General features: G+C 41.5%; 1 protein-coding gene and 1 long non-coding RNA gene across 2 annotated transcripts; both read left to right on the forward strand.

The window, feature by feature from the left end:
- Positions 1–10,059: 10,059 nt before the first annotated feature.
- Positions 10,060–15,825, forward strand: mcm6l (MCM6 minichromosome maintenance deficient 6, like). The gene is made up of 17 exons (XM_046322167.1): positions 10,060–10,298; positions 10,383–10,529; positions 10,880–10,990; positions 11,092–11,341; positions 11,458–11,623; positions 11,775–11,923; positions 12,053–12,203; positions 12,288–12,429; positions 12,701–12,842; positions 12,959–13,066; positions 13,205–13,360; positions 13,478–13,606; positions 13,975–14,136; positions 14,361–14,472; positions 14,562–14,738; positions 15,223–15,359; positions 15,494–15,825. The coding sequence occupies exons 1-17, from the start codon at positions 10,204–10,206 to the stop codon at positions 15,614–15,616; spliced, it is 2,457 nt and encodes an 818-aa protein (XP_046178123.1). The 5' UTR covers positions 10,060–10,203; the 3' UTR covers positions 15,617–15,825.
- Positions 15,826–16,774: 949 nt separating this feature from the next.
- LOC124009190 lies at positions 16,775–18,988 on the forward strand. The gene is made up of 3 exons (XR_006834237.1): positions 16,775–17,023; positions 17,408–17,472; positions 18,813–18,988. It is a non-coding gene; the product is annotated as an uncharacterized LOC124009190 (long non-coding RNA).
- Positions 18,989–19,189: the final 201 nt, after the last annotated feature.

Here is a 19,189-nt window from a genome sequence, read left to right on the forward strand (position 1 = left end):
AGAATCTAATCGGATATGCAAATGCATACTGGAAAATTATATATTGGAATATATTTAAAAAAAAATATATAAACATTTTAATATATCAGGAAAATATATTTATCAAATATATAATTCAATCAAATATATGTACTTATATATTATATATATATGTGTATATATGTATGTGTAAAATACACACTCACACCTCACAACCTTCTTCACCCCGATTATAATTTTGAGTCTTCTATTTACCTCTGGTACCTTAATGCCAAAATCACACTGACAATGTCATTGCGCAAATAGTACGCAGCATCATCTGGATATGTGTGCAACAAAAGTTTAACATTAACCTTCTGCTACCATTTCTGTCAAGCACTCCATCCATACAGTTAGATGCATACATTCGATAAATCCAACATGTGCGCCACACAGAACGCACTGGAACTGCCTCTGCAACTCAATGCTGCAATGCTGCCAGGCCAACACAGCGTTCCATTTGAAATTAATGTACTTCTGGTGTACCAAAACGCAATAACTGTCGGTGTGATCGAGGTGTTAGCATTAGAGCCAATTTATGCTTGATTCGAAATGTGGTCAGAGGCGCCTTATGGATGGTGTTAGGCCGTTGCGGACTCTCCAATATTTTAAACCTTTTTATTTATTTATCAATGTATCAAACTACGTGACATCAGAGGGCCAACCAACTTTCTACTAGAGAATGCAGTGATGAGTACTGAAACTGTGAGAGATGAAACTGTGATAACCTGCATCTAATGGTTTAATGAAGTGGCAGCTGCATTCATATAGATGAAGTCGCCATCGTCTAGGACCAATAGGAACATAGACTGAATAATCTGTTTTCTACTATTTAGTGAGAGGCAGGACCTATTTCTATAGAATAAGCTCATTTTAACCCCAGCTTCTTAACTAACTATGTGTTTTTTAAAAGACAGCCTATCAACTATCCAGATTCCCAGATATTTGTAAGCAGGGACACAATCAATGGACACCATCTAAAGTACATATGCTTATATCATCAAAGTTATTTTTATACGCTGTAGAGAACAACATATACTTAATTTTACCTGCATTCAATACTTACTTCAGGTCAATAAAGTTTTTCTGTAATACAATGAAGGCAGACTGAAGTTCAGATAGAGCCTGGTCAACCATGGGGGCAATGGCATACGCAACAGTATCATCGGCATGCAAGTGTCTTTATTTTTTTAGCTTTATTTAACTAGGCAAGTCAGTTAAGAACAAATTCTTATTTTCAATGACAGCCTAGGAACAGTGGGTTAACTGCCTGTTCAGGGGCAGAACAACAGATGTGTACCTTGTCAGCTCGGGAGTTTGAACTTGCAACCTTCCGGTTACTAATCCAACACTCTAACCACTAGGCTACCCTGCCGCCTCTAGTTTTTTGTAGATATTGTTAATGTAAACAGTAAAAAGTACAGGACACAGAATCGACCCCTGCGGTTAGCTGAGAATTGATCAAGGATTATAATATTTTAGGGGCGGCAGGGTAGCCTAGTGGTTAGAGCGTTGGACTAGTAATCAAAAGTTTGCAAGTTCGACTTCCCCGAGCTGACAAGGTACAAATCTGTTGTTCTACCCCTGAACAGGCAGTTAACCTACTGTACTTAGGTTGTCATTGAAAATAAGAATTTGTTCTTAACTGACTTGCCTAGTAAAATTAAAAAATATTTTAGCTAGACAAGAAAGTTTAGAAATAGGGTTATAATTATTTAGGTCACAAGGGTCACCATCTTCGTATAGATGGAGTACATGGGCCGCCTTCTAAATGTTGGGGATAGTACCAGATATAATCGTAAGGTTAAAAACATGGGTTAATGATTCAGGGGTAGAAAGCTGCAGCGAAAATGGATCAAGCGTATCAGCCCCAGTTGATTTTTTAAACATCCAGATTAAGCAAGGCATCTAGCACATCACAGATAGTAAATTGTAGAAATGAAAACAAAGATTCACTGGAAGTTGACAGGTTAACCATTGAGTCAGCAAGAGGCTGGCAGAATGAAGAGCCCTTGATTGACTGACCAGGGTCAATTAAAGCACCATTTCTCTCAAATAAAAAGCTTGCCAAGATAAAATGATGATTAAAAGCAGCACAGATGCCAGAGTCAGAAGGAGCTTTCTTAGGCAGGGAAGAAGGGGAATTTGTATACTTCTGTGCATTTACTGTTTTCCAAAATGTTGTTTATGAACACATCTATAACCAGGAGCTCAAATTTCTTGCGAACAGAAATATTTAAAGATTGGAACACCATCAAATTAGATTTGACATGTATGGCCACTCCTCCCCTTTCTGCAATCTGTCACATCTAAATTCATTAGAATAATTTACTTCAATGTCTTCATCAGATACAGAACCATTTAACAATGTTTCAGAGAGAAACAGAATGAGTCCTGTAACCAAATATCAATTGTATCCATTTTTAAATCAGACTTCGCACACTTATGTGCAATAGCCCAAGCCCCCTACAATATTTAAAGTCAGAGGGAGTATTCAGCTCATTCCCATAAGAGCATAGGGTCATCTGCAGCTATTTGTTGAGTGAGCTGAGACTTGGCCAAGGTCCATGCCAACCACGTGAGAGCAGAGTAGACTGAGCATCTGACAGACTTCCTTCAAGTCACTGGATGCAGTGGCTGGGGTGGGAACAGGGAGAGCAGTGTTGGCAGAGCTCTGTCCACCCAGCTGAAGCTCCTGCCAAGGGAGTGGAGCTGCTGCAAGGGATCGGAATGGCTGCCAATGCTCTATTCTGAGTGTGCACAGGAGGCCTTGGTGTGGCTCCTGTTGCAGGGTGGGGCTGCCATAGGGGGAAGGAGTGTCCCAGGCCTGTCCTGGGGATGGGAGTAGGGAGAGTAACCAAAATTAGCCTGGGAGGGAGGTTGTGGGGGGACTTGAGGAGAGTGGTGTGGAGGGCAGTGTGGCTGGTGAAGCTCCAAACTCTCAGAATATGAGGGCTGATGATGTGAATGATACATGGGGTCAAATCAAATTTTATTTGTCACATACACATGGTTAGCAGATGTTAATGGGAGTGTAGCAAAATGCTTGTGGGTGGACTGCATCATGTGGTGCACTACCCTCAACAGTGTTTTGCCAGACCCTAATGTAGTGGTCGGTGCTGTGTAGAGCTGGGCTGAGTTGGGGTGGGCCTTATCTGAGAGAGCTGTGCTGTGATGGGCCGGGTCTGGTAGAGATGTGTTGTGATGGGCCGGATCTAGTAGAGCTGTGCTGTGATGGGCCGGGTCTGGTTGAGCTCTGTTGTGTTGTGATGGGCCGGATCTAGTTGAGCTGTGCTAAGGCGGGCCTGGTCTGGTAGATCAGTGCTGAGGTGGACCTGGATAGACCACCACCAGATGCAGGTCTAAAGGAGTGTTTGATATGTCTCAGATAGTTGGTGGCTGTTCTGTTGCTCCTGTGGGGTGAGGTGGACTTTGCAATCCTTTAACGTCCTGACAAGGTAGGGACTGCCTCTTTGTTAAGGTGTGCATTGTCGGGAAGACAGTCCAGGCTGAGGGTGGGATGGTGGCTCCGTATGGCTCTCCATTGACAAGGTTGGTTGACGGTAGGTGAGGGCGGGAGGTCCTGTATAAACACAAACTCAATTACTTGGCAACTTCCTTCACAACAGCTCTGCGCTGCTCAGCGAAACACAAGAAGTATGAATGCCCTGAATTCTGCAGAGGCCATATCACCATAAATGCTGCAGCGCCTTTTACACCTCGACCACACCTACAGCATTACGTTATTGCGCAAAAGGGCACGACACATTATCTGGATGCATGTGCAACAAAAGTTCAAAATTCACCTTCTGCTACCATTTCTGTCAAGTCGTCTATGTATACAATTTGATGCATAGTTCGATAAATCAAATGTATACACCACAGAGAACACACAGCAACTGCTTCTGCAAAGCAATGCCGCAATGCAAACGCAGCGTTCCATTAGAAATCTATGTACTTCTGGTGTACCAAAACCCACTGACACTGCCGGTGTGATCGAGGTGTTAGGGTCCCTAAGTGATGTTTTGCATGTAAAAGTTTAATCATTGAGTTGATGTGAAAATAACCAAAAGTATGTGGACACCTGCTCAGCTGGAACAACCATCTCTGCAGCACTCCAACAAGCAGGCCTTTATGGTAGAGTGGCCAGAAAGAAGCCACTTCTAAGTAAAAGGCACATGAGAGCTGTCATGACAAATACCTTTCTCCCTTTTCTCTCTCTGCTCCACAGAATGGACTCTTGGAAAGCCTTTTGTTAACATAGAGAGAGTATGGTAACATCAAAAGGTTGGGAACTGAGTAATATTTCGATAATCCAACCAGTTGAAAGTATCTGTTAGTACTTAAAAAATATGATGTCAGATCAGTTGTCGTCGGAGACATTATTACTGATGATAGGACGACATAAATTGTATCTTGGAAAGTCTACACATTCTAGTTATCAGATTCACATGGAATTGTTGTGCAATTTAAATGTTTAAATATGAAACTATTTGTGAAAAAATGAAAAGTAATTTTATCTTTTAAAATTAGAGAATTGTTTTCATAAGTAAAATATGCTCACTCAGTGGCCACACTCACGTGAATAGGCATTGGTTGGAAATTATGAACCAACCCCTTTTCTACATTTCTATAAGAGCCCCCGTGACCCAATTCACAGTGGACTAAGCCAACCTCAGCCTTGCGAATGGTTGAACGACTACAAGCTTACGAATTTAACACTGTGTTCCCGATGACGTGAGGACTGATGTCCATACATTTAAAAGGGCTAATATCAACTACAACCTTACGTAATTAACATTGTGTTCCCGACGACGTGAGAACTGGTGACCATACGTTTAAAAGGGCTAATTTCAACATGGAGGTGACGATCGCCAGGCTGGAAGGATTCATTTTGACTATACCAGCCAGAATATAGCATGAGCTTAATATGGCAACTTAGAATGAATGTTGTACTCTTATTCACTAAAGAAGTGTTACATCCTAGATGTCGAGTTATCAGCAGCAGCTGTAAACGTGCATGGCCTAGGAAAGGACGGACAATCTCTTCAGAATGACAGGGTACTACAACGTATCCTTTCTACCACACGACGACAGGGTACTACAACGTAACCGTTCAACAACATGACGAAAGACTACAACGTATCCGCCCAGAAATATTCTTCAAAGGTCAAGGGAGAGTTTTGCTGAGCAACCCAGCCTTCCGTCTCTGACCAATCTATCGAAGCGCAGCTCAGAGTAAATATACTTCTTGCATTTTCCTTTCCCGAATGGGCGGTTATTTATAATACATAAGATTCTGTATTTACGATAGCATAGCTTTATAAGGTCAGATAGAGACCCAATCCCTTTGTTCCTCAGTCTTCCCGCTCTTTCATTCAAACCCAACCCCCTTTCTTTGTGTAACCAGCTGTCATATCGGGTTTGTCCGCTAGGGACATTTTCTTTTATGACATAATTAGTCATCAATGTTCCATCCTGTGTATATGTAATTCTGTGTGACTATTTAGGTATTTAATAAATAAATAATTAAACCAAAGTTGTAATGCTGATTCAACTTGTTAGCCAGGGTTCGTGAAGGTAACCAAAAATGTTACGTAGTTCAGATGAGAATAAGGTGATGATTAAGGTGACGATTAATTTGACTGCTATTGACATAAAAGATTACCAGGTCTTTAAGAGTTTGTTCGGAAGACAACAACTTCCTAGTTAATTACATTTACATGATTAGTTGAATCAGGTAATATTAATTACAGAGAATTGATTTTATAAAATGGCATGTCATATCATTTAATCCATAGTAAAGACACGACACAGCCTACTTGGAGTTTTCCAAAAGGCACCTAAAGGACTCTTAGACCATGAGAAACAAGATTATCTGGTCTAACAAAACCATAAATTAATTATTTGGCCTGAATGCCAAGCTTCACATCTGGAGGAAACCACATCCTGCTGTGGGGATGTGTTTCAGTGGCAGGGACTAGGAGACTAGTCAGGATCGAAGGAAAGATGAATGGAGCAAAGTATAGAGAGATCCTTGATTAAAACCTGTTCCAGAGCGCTCAGGACCTCAGGCTGGGGTGAAGGTTCACCTTCCAACAGGACAAAGACCCAAAGCACACAGCCAAGACAATGCATGAGTGGCTTTGGGGCAAGTCTGAAAGTCCTTGAGTGGCCCAGCCAGAGCCCGGACTTGAATCTAATCAAAAATCTCTGGAGAGACCTGAAAATAGCTGTGCAGCTGTGCAGCTGTGCAGCTCCCCATCCAACCTGACTGAGCTTGAGAGGATCTGCAGAAAAGAATGGGAGAAACTCCCCAGATACAGGTGTGCCAAATTTGTATCATCATACCCAGGAAGACTTGAGGCTGTAATCGCTGCCAAAGGTTCTTCAACATAGTACTGAGTAAAGGGTCTGAATATGTAAATGTGATATTTCAGTTTATTTGTAATACATTTGCTAACATTTATAAAAACCTGCTTTTGCTTTGTCATTATGGGGTATTGTGTGTAGATTGATGAGGGAAAAAACAATTTAATCCATTTTAGAATAATGCTGTGTCATGCCTGTCCTGTGAGGATCAAATGACTTAGATCAGCTTGGCAATGGTTGACAATAACCAAACCCTCTCCCACCCGCAGAGGGGTAAGGAGGGAACTGCTGGGTTGACAGCTCACACTCGATCGTAAATGTAACTAGACTTTAATATCCAAAAACTGAATAACGGAACAATATTTCTAACATAACAATGTGGAGAATGGTCAGTGGGGAACTATGGAAAACAAATGTAATATTGATTTTCATATTGTGATGTTATTAAAAACTGTATAACGGAAATACTGTAACTTGAAAAGTATCTCCTTGAAAAGTAAATACCCTTTATCTGTCAAGTTTTCATCCAAAATGTTGTGCATATAATATGACAAATGATTAGAATACTTTTGTTAAGATAGTAATGTGTGTGTTATCCCAGGAGGTCTACCCCAGGGGATGGTACGTGAGGTACGTGAGGCAACGTTGGCTCTCTCTGCTGGGAGAACGGGAGCTGGGCACCCCGACATGGACAGCTCCAAATGGAGGTAATTAGGGGAAAGTGCCAACCAGCTGTGGAGGCCAAATAAAAGGAGCACTGTGGCACACTGCAAGGGAGAATGGGGGGAGATCAACACTGAGCAAACGTAGAGAAGAAGGACCGAGCCAAACTTAAGTGATTTTCTTTGTTGTGTTTATTTTCTGTCATAGTAAAGTTGTTTTTGCGGACTTAAACCACCCTGTCTCTGTGTTAATATCTGCAAGCTCAACCCAACACCCCACGGTTTACCACATATAGTGGAGAATGCGGGCGTCTCAGTAGCTTTGGGTACCGTGGGGTCGAGCGTACAGAGATCACCATGGAGGAGTTGGTGGCTCAGTTTATCCTCAGCCAGCAGAAGCAACAGGCTCTCCAGTAGCAAGCACTGGAAGAGCAGAAACAACATAACCACAGACTGGTAGTGGAGGTAGCCCAGTTGAAGGTTGGGGGGGCTCAGGAGTCTGGCCCGAATCAGTTCCTGGTTCAGCTAAGGGAGGAAGATGACATGGAGTCGCATTTGTACACCTTCGAGAGGAAGGAAGGATGGCCCAAGTCCAAGTGGGCCAGCCTGTTGGCACCCTACCTCTCTGGGAAGGCCCTGAAGGCCTACTTTGATTTGAATGCTGACCAGGTCGCGAATTATGAGGGACTCAAATGGGAGATCCTGAGCCGTTATGGGTTCAATCTCACTCGCCGTGCACAACTGGTCCACGACTGGACCTTTGACCCCAACCTTTCCCCCCCGTGCTCAGATGAGCGACCTGGTGCGCCTGACCAAGGGCTGGCTACTAACGAAAGTAACGTCCCTCCCGATGCTCGACAAGTTGGTCCTGGATAAATGGGGAGTGCCAGATGCATGTGGGAGCTGTTTCTAACCTACTCGTGTCCATTCTCCTCAGTCGACACTGCCCTGTCTTCCAGGCACTGTGGAGGAGGGACCTGGGGAGGCATGCATGGGAGGTAGGAAGAAACGGAAAAAGGATGGTGGCTGGCGTCTGTCATAGTAAAGTTGTTTTTGCGGACAAAAACCTCCCTGTCTCTGTGTCAATCTCTGCACGTTCAACCCAACACCCCACGGTTTACCACGTGATTTAGTTTTAAGAGTGAACTCTGTAGCTCTGTTCAGGACAACACGACGGACAAAGCCAACCACACATATATACATTCATGATTTATTTTTCCAAACGGTTTGTGTGCAAAGTATATGATTAATGTGAGAATAGTTATAGAATGTCGACAATAAGTGTCTTCTTCTCTCTCTCGCTCTATGTCGTTGGGTAAAATGCTATATTGTGTCAATCCGCTAGGGACCTTTGTCTCATGTAGTAAGAGTGTGTGCTAGTAAATAAATAATTTAACTGATTTGTGTAATTCTGAATTATGAGTGAGACTGGGGATTTTGCAGATCCAAGATGGTTACGACTGTTCGGAATGATAAGATAAGAGGTAATGATGAATACTTTGACTGTTTTATGGATGTGATAGGTAAAGACCTTTAGAGTTTAATTCTTTAAACAACCTCTTCCGTGGTGCCCCAAATTGCTAATGAGTTTATTGTTACATGATTCATTTAATCAGCTAACAATTAAACATAGTTAGCGGATTAAATAAATAACAGTCATCAGATTAATGAAAGTAAAGTCATGACAGTTGTAACGTAACAAAGATGTGAAAAAGTGAAGGGTCTGAATACTTTACGAACCTGTGACCAACAGATCTGTATTCCCAGTCATGTGAAATCCATAGATTAGGGCCTAAGGAATTTATTTCAATTGACTGATTTTCTTATATGAACCGTAACTCAGTAAAATCTTTGAAATTGTTGCATGTTGCATTTATATTTTTGTTCATTATACAATGTTGTTGATCCATCACTTTTCTCCTCTCACAGCCATTAAACCTGTAACTGTTTTAGTCACCATTCGCCTCATGGTGAACTCCCTGAGCTGTTTCTTTCCCCTCTGGCAACTGAGTTAGGCAAGACACCTGTATCTTTGTAGTGACTAGGTGTATTGATACACCATCCAAAGTGTAAATAATAACTTCACCATTCTCAAAGGGATAGTCAATGTCTGCTTTTAATTTTTTTTACCCATCTACCAAGGCATTGCAAAACCTCCCTGGTCTTTGTGGTTGAATCTGTGTTTGAAATTCACTGCTCGAGTGAGGGACCTTACATATGCGAGGGGTACAGAGATGACGTAGTCATTCAAAAATCATGTTAAAACACTATTGCACACAGAGTGAGTCCACTTATGTGACTTGTTAAGCAAATGTTTACTAAGGAACTTTAGGCTTGACATAACAAAGGGGTTGAATACTTATTAACTGAAGACATTTCAGCTTTTCATTTTTAATTCATTTGTAAAGATTTCTGAACATAATTCCACTTTGACATCATGGGGTATTGTGTGTAAGCCATTGACACAAAATCTAAATGTAATCCAATCCAGGCTGTCACACAACATAATGTGGAAAAAGCCAAGGGTTGTGAATAGTTTCTGAAGGCATCATACACAAGGCTCAAACATATATTTAAATATCTGTAATTTACATACACATAAATACATGTACATGTTAAAATAATGTATTTGTCAGTATTGACTCTCTGTTGGTGGCTTGAAATACTCAAAACGTTTAACTCTGTCTGAAAAACGTGGTCTCGACTCCAGATCATATATCTGTATTGTTTTATTATTGTTTGTTTTATTATTGTTTGTTTTTTAGAAGTTGAGTAAATTATTATTATATTATATAATTTTTCATATGGGAAAATAGTATTTGAGTCACTTCAATCTGCCAGTGTGAACAAGGCTTTAGACAGGCAGCCCAATTCTCATATTTGTTTCACTAATTAGTATTTTGACCAATCAGATCAGCTCTGAAAAACATCTGATATGAAAAGATCAATTAGTGAAAAAAAGATCAGAATTGGGCTGCCTGTGTGAACGCAGCTTTAGTTTTTTCTCCTCAAGAGGTGCAGTTGTTGGCGGAGCTAAATACCAATTATACTCGATGGCACACCTGTGTGCATTGTTTCTCCATCAGCTTGCAGGGGAGGTTGGCAAACGAAATACCCTCTTCCATCGATAGAACTGTCATAATTTTTCAGGATGGAGTCTGCAGCTGAGACCAGCACTGCAGGAGTTTCAGTAAAAGATGACCTTTCAGAAAAATGTCAGAAGTTATTTCTTGAGTTCTTGGAGGAGTAAGTTGTTTGGACGAGCCCAATAATAGTCCTTAATATGAGTGATAATCAATGCGTAAACTCACCCCTCACTTTTACACACAGGTTTCAGGACACAAACGGGGAGATTTTGTATCAACCTGATGCTGAGGAGCTCATTCGACCAGAGAGAAACACACTGACTGTAAACTTCACCAACATTGAGCACTTCAATCAGCAACTAGCTACCACTATTCAGGAGGAATATTACAGGTAATTGAAATTCTAATTTGGTAGGTCTGGCCAAAAAACTCATTCTAATTCTCCACTGAACCAGCAAGTTACTAAACATTTCAATTTTGTCCAATCAATCCACAAAGGGAATACATTTGATGTTTCATTTTCACACACCAGATGGATGCAGTGAAATTTTGTGTTTTACAGTATCTTCCATAGTAGGTTGCCCCTGGAGCAAATTAAGATTAAGTGCCTTAGTCAAGGGCGCACTGACAGAATTTTCAACTTGTTGGCTCGGTTATTTGAACCAGCGACCCTTTCAGTTACAGGCCCAACACTCTAACCACTAGGCTACCTGCTACTTGTCCATGTTTTGTCATCCCCAGGGTATACCCATTCCTATGCAGAGCAGTCCGTTACTTTGCAAGAGATCATGGGAACATGCCAGTAGCCAAAGAGTTCTACGTGGCCTTCTCTGACTTTCCATCAAGACAAAAGTAATGATCAAACTACTGAACCAGATCTCTCTGAATACATTACACTTAATGACATTATTACTTACCTTAAGTGTTAAGTTGATTGTATTGTCCCTTGACAGGATCCGAGAGCTCTCCACAGCCCGGATCGGGTCCCTACTGCGTATCAGTGGACAGGTGGTGAGGACACACCCAGTGCACCCTGAGCTGGTCAGTGGTACCTTCCTGTGTCTGGAATGCCAGTCCGTTATGAAAGATGTTGAGCAGCAGTTTAAATACACCCTGCCCAACATTTGTAAGAACCCAGTCTGTGCCAATCGACGTCACTTCATGCTGGACCCCAACAAGTCCCGTTTTGTGGACTTTCAGAAGGTACGAAGAGGTTGGACTGCATGAGTCCACCAGGCCAGATTGACCCTCCAGCAGACAAGGAACCCATAGCATGATATATCAGGGCTCTAATTGTGTATGCATGGGTGTTCATATAGGTGCGTATCCAGGAGACCCAGGCGGAGCTGCCTCGTGGCTCCATCCCCCGCAGTGTGGAGGTGATCCTGAGGGCAGAGGCTGTGGAGATGGCTCAGGCAGGGGACCGCTGTGACTTCACCGGCACACTGATCGTCGTACCAGATGTCGCTGCCCTGGCTGTGTCAGGTGAGGAACTTCCCTCCACACGCCATGCCTTTTCATACACACAAGATGGCCTTCTGAGGGTCAAAGTCATACCTGACCCTGAATAAAAACCATTGTGATGGTGCATAATAGTAACATTCTCCCCTGTACTTTCTCCATGTATGCACTGCAGGCACCAGGGCAGAAACCAGCAGCAGAGTGACTGGGGGGAGGCAGGGCTTTGATGCAGATGGGATCCAGGGACTGAAGGCTCTAGGTGTCAGGGATCTGTCCTATAGACTGGCCTTCCTAGCCTGCTACGTGGCCCCCACTAACCCTCAGGTTTCTCCATTAGTTAAACATTTATTTACATTAATTTAAAATGTATTTAACATGGGAAGATTCCTCTAGCGAGTGAGATGGATCTAGAGACTATGTATTGTAAACCACAAACTGTATTCCTGTGTGTAGTTTGGTGGTAAAGATCTACGACAGGAAGACCAGACTGCAGAGAGTGTGAAGAACCAGATGACTGTTCAGGAGTGGAAGAAAGTGTTTGAGATGAGTCAGGACAAGAACCTCTACCACAACCTCTGCACCAGCCTCTTCCCCACTATCCATGGTGTGGAAATTGATTAGATTTGTCTTGTAAACTGTTAAAACATCTGTTTTGAAATGCACTGCCTAACCTGAGAAAATATTTCAGGGAATAATGAGATCAAGCGTGGAATCCTATTGATGCTCTTTGGCGGTGTTGGCAAGACGACCATGGAGGGCACATCTCTGAGGGGGGATATTAATGTTTGCATCGTTGGGGACCCCAGTACCTCCAAGAGCCAGTTCCTAAAGTAAATCACCAAGCACTACCCTATTTGTATAACCTACATATGTTGTATTTGAAATTGAACTCAAACCAGTGTGAAAAATGAAAAGCTTTAACAGAAGCATTTCGAGTTGTTTACTAGTATTGCACAGCCTGTGTTGCTAGTCTCTGGAGGTCTCATTATTCCTCATAGCAATGTAGCCTACTACATGATGGAAGCAGGAGTGGTGTGGATGTTTTGAGGGTAAAGCTTGGTGTTTAACTCTGATGGATGTGTGTGGTATGCCCTACCTCAGACACGTGGAGGACTTTGCGCCCAGGGCAGTCTACACCAGTGGGAAAGCCAGCAGCGCGGCCGGGTTGACGGCAGCTGTAGTGAAAGATGAGGAGTCCCATGAGTTTGTCATCGAGGCTGGGGCCCTCATGTTGGCGGATAACGTAAGCATTGTGTTCTAGTACGGGACAGCCAGCTTATGCGTTTCAGTTCATTCATATGTCCTCTGGGGGGCACTGTGCGCTTTGATCTAACTTTGTCCTGTTATCAACATCCACAGGGAGTCTGTTGCATTGATGAGTTTGACAAGATGGACCTGAACGACCAGGTAGCCATTCACGAGGCCATGGAACAGCAGACCATCTCCATCACTAAGGCTGGTGTGAAGGTATGCTATGTGGAAATAGGGCTGTAGCTGTACACAATTTATTTCTTATAATTATAATTCTGCAATACTTATTACTACTCAGTGCAGAGGGAGTAACAGTGGTTTGAGTTGTGAGCTGTTTGACTGTGTTGTGTTCAGGCCACTCTGAATGCTCGCACCTCCATCCTGGCGGCTGCTAACCCCATCGACGGGAGATACAACCGCTCTAAGTCTCTGAAACAGAACGTCAACATGTCAGCACCCATCATGTCCAGATTTGACCTCTTCTTCATTCTGATTGATGAGTGCAATGAGGTAAGAGAGAAAATGCAGGGTTTCACTAACTTTTTCAACTCCTACAGTAAGCCCATATTGAATGGAAATGTATGTTTTGGAAACTTGACACATTTTCACCTTTATCTTGTGGTCCAGGTGACAGATTATGCCATAGCCAGGCGTATTGTAGACCTGCACTTTAGAAACATGGAGTCTGTGGAGCGAGTCTACGCCACTGATGAGATCCAGAGATACATACTGTTTGCTCGGCAGTTTAAACCAAAGGTTATAATTTCCCTATGTTTGTGTTCCTCATGTTGGGCTGCTTAGATTTGTATTTATTTATTTAACTAGGCAAGTCAGTTAAGAACAAATTCTTATTTTCAATGGCAGCCTAGGAACAGTGTGTTAACTGCCTGTTCAGGGGCAGAACAACAGATTTGTACCTAGTCAGCTCGGGTGTTTGAACTTTCAACCTTCCGGTTAGTAGTCCAACACTCTAACCACTAGCCTACCCTGCCACCCAGATGCAGCGTTCAGTAAGACCTACCTACCTACCTACCTACCTACCTACCTACCTACCTACCTACCTACCTACCTACCGTAACATATTTTCTGTTCCCTGTTGTTGGTGTGGTGCACTTTGACCCCAGATCACAGCAGAGGCAAAAGAGTTTGTGGTGGACCAGTACAAGCGTCTGCGTCAGCGGGACAGCAGCGGCAGCACCAAGTCAGCCTGGCGTATCACCGTCAGGCAGCTAGAGAGCATGCTCCGACTATCTGAGGGCATGGCCAGGCTCTACTGCTCAGATGAGGTTGGTCAGACACCTACTACTGAAGTATACATCCCCATATATATAGGCATTGTAGAATAAGACTGTATTTTTGTCTTCAATACTTGTTAAAGATAATAATTATGGTTGTTTGTGTAAGAGGTGGTTCAGTAATTTTGCTCATGTAATGAATAAGATTGCCTGATATCTGAAGTTAAATTGACTGTACAACACATTTTCACCCTTTTATTTGGACTTATTTAAAGGTGCATCCCAAACACGTTAAGGAGGCCTTCCGGCTATTGAATAAGTCTGTCATCCGCGTCGACTCCCCAGATATCAACTTCGACCAGGAACAAGACGATGGGGAAATTAATGGTAAGAAACGGTCACTTTCACCTTTGTGCAATAATATATTTATTGAAAGTGTTACACGTATACATTAAATTGCCACCCTCACTCTCCAGATCAGAATGACATGATGGGCACTAATGGCAATCATGCAGAGGAGGCTATGGACACAGAGCATGGGGCAGGCAGACCAGAGAAGGCCAGCACTGCCAAGCCTGCCCTCAAGATGACCTTTGCTGAGTACAGAAGGGTCTCCAACCTCATTGTTTTTCACATGCAGAAGATGGAAGATAGTAAGAGCTTAAAGGGGCCATCTACAGTTGAAACAATAACAAAGCTCCATCCTGCCACTGTTTTGGTAAAAGGCTGAGCGATGGGGCTGGAGAAATGTAACCACTCTCGGAATTCATAGAAATAGCTATGGTTGCAAGGACTGACCGATCAAGATTAAGAAATTTTATATAGATAGAAAAAATATAGATTAACAATGTTTTGAGGATATAGTGTTTGTCTACTCCAACATATTACAAATATTGTAGTAAAACAAGCTTATATTTTGGGTTCTTATGGGGTGACATGGAATTAAGCTCATGGGGCATTTCTAAGTTATACACGCATTGATTCTTGAAGTATATATCATTAAGTCAAAAAATAGATGTAGCAACTGCAGATTCACCATTTTAACAAACTGAAATGTTACTTAGCAAAGTTTTTTTAATGTCATGAATTCAAAAAGATACTAGTTTTTCCAAGGTTTAACAAATGTTTCATTCTTAGTTGATGAGTCCTCACTGAAGATGAGCGAGCTGATTAACTGGTACCTGAAAGAAATGGAGAGTGAGATAGAGTCAGAAGCTGAGCTGGTTGCCAAGAAGAACCTTATAGAGAAAGTGCTTCACAGACTAATCCATTATGTAAGTAAAGCATTGGAAACAAGACACACCAAGACCATAAAATATTTGACTGTTTGAAGAACATTTCTGATTTTGATCTGACAAGTGTTTTGTCAAATTGGTGAGTGACATGCTCTGTATTGTGTTCATTATAGGACCACATTATCATAGAGTTAACGAAGACTGGGCTGAAGAAAGTTAGTGATGAGGGAGAGGAACCTGTCATCGAAGAGGACCCCTTCTTAGTGGTCAACCCCAATTACATCCTGGAAGATTAGGTAGGGTCCACCTCAGCCATAGATATTGTGGAAGTAATTGAACTCAGGCTTATCTGTAAGGAATTTGTGATTGCAGCTACAGTAGCCTACTGCCAACTTGTTTTGCTGGCATGTTGCTATTAACTATCAATGTAACTGTCTCTAAAAAAAACATTGAACACTTGTCATACTGCTCATGTCTATGCATTTCAATAAATATATTTTTTGCAGTGCGTGGTGCTCACTAAATGGTGCACTTTCCCCTATCATTGTACTGGTGGCCCAGAGTTCAGGCCAATGGTTCATGCTCATGTCAGTGGGACATTTAGGGGAGCGGTTTTATTATATGTAAGAATATTAGCATTTTTTTGTCATATGAATTGCCATTGGTTCTGAAGAAGTATTACTAAAGAAGTATTACTACAAATTACTTATATTTTCTTATTGATGACAGAATATTACACACTGAATAACATTATTTTTGTATGAATGTTTTTAGGAAGGATTTGTCTTAAGAACCCATTGACCCTAATTCTGGGGTCAATAATTCTACTGTCCCCCTCGTTCGATCTCGACGATGCAATACATTGAATAGACTTTAGCATAGCCTAGATGCACACACACTATTTTAAATAAGTTATGTTTAACAGTTATAATAATAATATATGCCATTTAGCAGACGCTTTTATCCAAAGCGACTTACAGTCATGTGTGCATACAGTTCGTTTACATTGGCTACAATAGCACTAGCCCATAGACTCTATTCTCCATTAGTACATTATTGGGCTACAGTAGCACATCCAATGACAATTTTTACATATTTATTCCAGAACAATTGGCTACTCACCCTGTTTTTAATTTGGTATCTTGTACCCTTCGCTACGTAGGAAAGTGAAGTTACATTTTTTTAAATGTGAGAATATGAAAATGTTGGCTATTGTCCTCCCGGAAAATTGCTGTGGCTCTTTCCATTCCTTTCCAAACGTCAAAATGAATGCTAATGGTGGATATAACCTACGTTAATACTATTTCGTTTGTAAATGAACGTATTCCATTGTATGTAAATATTAAATTATCCACAATAAGAGACCCTCGCTCACTGGATTAAACTCTGAGAAGTGCGAAACTGCTTGTGGGTCGCAGTCCTGAAGAGCATCCCGGAGAGTTGCGTGCGAAGGGCATGCCAGGTCATTGGGATGAATCCGCCACCTGGAATTTAACGCCACCCAATCGGGTATATAACATCAACCACATCCCTGACAAGAAGACCGCCGACTGATAAAGCACATTTACTGAGAGCTGTATTGTATGCATCTAGTTTCGTTTTTTTTGTTAAACTTTATTCACAAATTATACATTTACGGTGCTCTAGACGATTGAGGACTGCCTATTAACTTTGATTTGTAAATTGATTGGAACAGCCTTTAGGTGAGTTGTTACATTTGTATACAATATGTTTGCTAGTAGATGTGTTAATTTCAAAAATGTATCAGCAAAGGTCATTTCCCTTAAATCGATGGTTTACTATGCCTACGCTTAGGCTACTACGCATAACACTTTTCCACGCTATTATGCCATTGGTCCCGGAATGTAAACAAAGGTATGCGAGTGTTGTGAAATAACGGGATGCTAAATTAGTTTTTTCATTGTGGCAGCTCTTGCCGTTGTTTTTGTGATAGATGCATGAATAAATATTGAACACTAATCCATATTGTTGCTTGAAGGGGACTTGCGACCTCTTTATCATAATATGCCCTTTGTGTAAGTTTTGTCTTCTTGAGACCAGTAATGCATTCATGTTAATTGACTCAGATGATGATTCCACCCGGGGACTGCTTATATGCTGGGAGGAAGAGAAGGAAGCCCATCCAAAAACAGTTGAGTACCACTACCAGATATTGTCACTTAAGTATTGAATGTTTTATTTGATTAATTAAATCATAATTGACCTATCTTATCAAGCTATATGATTGGGATAATGCAACCATCTACTTCTCATCTGTTGCACACTACTGATCATGAATCAATGATTCTAATTGACATGTGCAAAAGTTGTACAAAAGTGACTTGTTACTATATTCAATAAAAATGGAAAAATTGTATTAATCTAGGCAAATCAGTTAAGAACAAATTCTTATTTCCAATGATGGCCTACCAGAAGGCAAAAGGCCTCCTGTGGGGATGGGGGATGGGATTTTAAAATATATATAATACAATTATAGGACATAACACACATCAGGACAAGACTACATAAAGAGAGACCTAAGATGGCAGTAACACATGACAACACAATAGTAGTCATGAGTTCTTAGAATCAACCTATTTGATCTTAGGAGTTCATCTCACATGAAATGCATACCTGTTGGTTACATGTGCAAACTAAAATATATTCTATAATGACAGTAACCTTGTTTAAAGTCTGGCATTGATAGACATTCCACACATTTGTAAATTAATTGACAAAAATAATTTATGTTCAAACATAGGCTACAATTTAAACAGAGCACCAAACCCAAAAGCATTCATTGTTATATTGTGTTTATTTCCAAGGGTAGTTGGTTACACTTTGAATTGTGGTACTAATACCATGTATTTACATTATTACACTGGAGAGTAAGATTTGGTACAGTACACCTGTTATACCAGTTTATTTGATATAGTTCATGCTCATCTGTGATCATTTGTCTCTTCAGCATTATTCTGTTGAAGGACCTGCTAGCTACAGCTACAGAAGCTTTCCCTCTTCATTATTTAGTGGTCCTTCTGTAGCTCAGTTGGTAGAGCATGGCACTTGTAACACCAGGGTAGTGGGTTTGATCCCCGGGACCACCCATACGTAGAATGTATGCACACATGACTGTAAGTCGCTTTGGATAAAAGCGTCTGCTAAATGGCATATATTATTATTATTATTATTAGTCATTGTTGTTTTTACTTTTTACTCAAGGAATTGACTGTTTCTCAGACCCCACAGACCACCCCTGACCATTCTCAAAATATCCCCTTAGACATGATACAGGTTCCAATAACTATTGATTAATATACCAGAGGAGATTATATGTCATTAATGCACGCTTGCTTATTGAATAAACCAGTCATCATTGGGGAAATAGCACTGTATTTTTGCCCTCAGGAGATTGATCTAATACTTCCTAGATTGTTTCTTTTTCATAACATCAATGAACCTTGCTAAATGATTTGGCTCTATATCCGACAGAAAACAGACAGCGGCCAGCCAGAAGAGCAACCCGTCTAAGAGGCACCGTGACCGTCTGAATGCAGAGCTGGAGCGGTTGGCCAGTCTCCTACCCTTCACCCCAGACATCATCTCCAAACTGGACAAGCTCTCAGTGCTGCGCCTCAGCGTCAGCTACCTCCGGGTCAAAAGCTTCTTTCAAGGTACAGACAGCACAGCGTCCCCATGTGGTGCAGTTACACCCTATACAGTCTCTCGTGACAGCAGTTACACCTTATCGTGACAGCGAGCATGCGGGTTTTGGCCCTGAATGCTAAGATTACAACCTACACTGTAGTATGAAAATGATGTATTTTTACTGCAGGATCTGTTGTATATTAGATGTCACACTTTATGGT

Source organism: Oncorhynchus gorbuscha, linkage group LG22 (assembly GCF_021184085.1).
Source record: "Oncorhynchus gorbuscha isolate QuinsamMale2020 ecotype Even-year linkage group LG22, OgorEven_v1.0, whole genome shotgun sequence".
In the NCBI taxonomy this organism is placed as follows: Eukaryota; Metazoa; Chordata; class Actinopteri; order Salmoniformes; family Salmonidae; genus Oncorhynchus; species Oncorhynchus gorbuscha.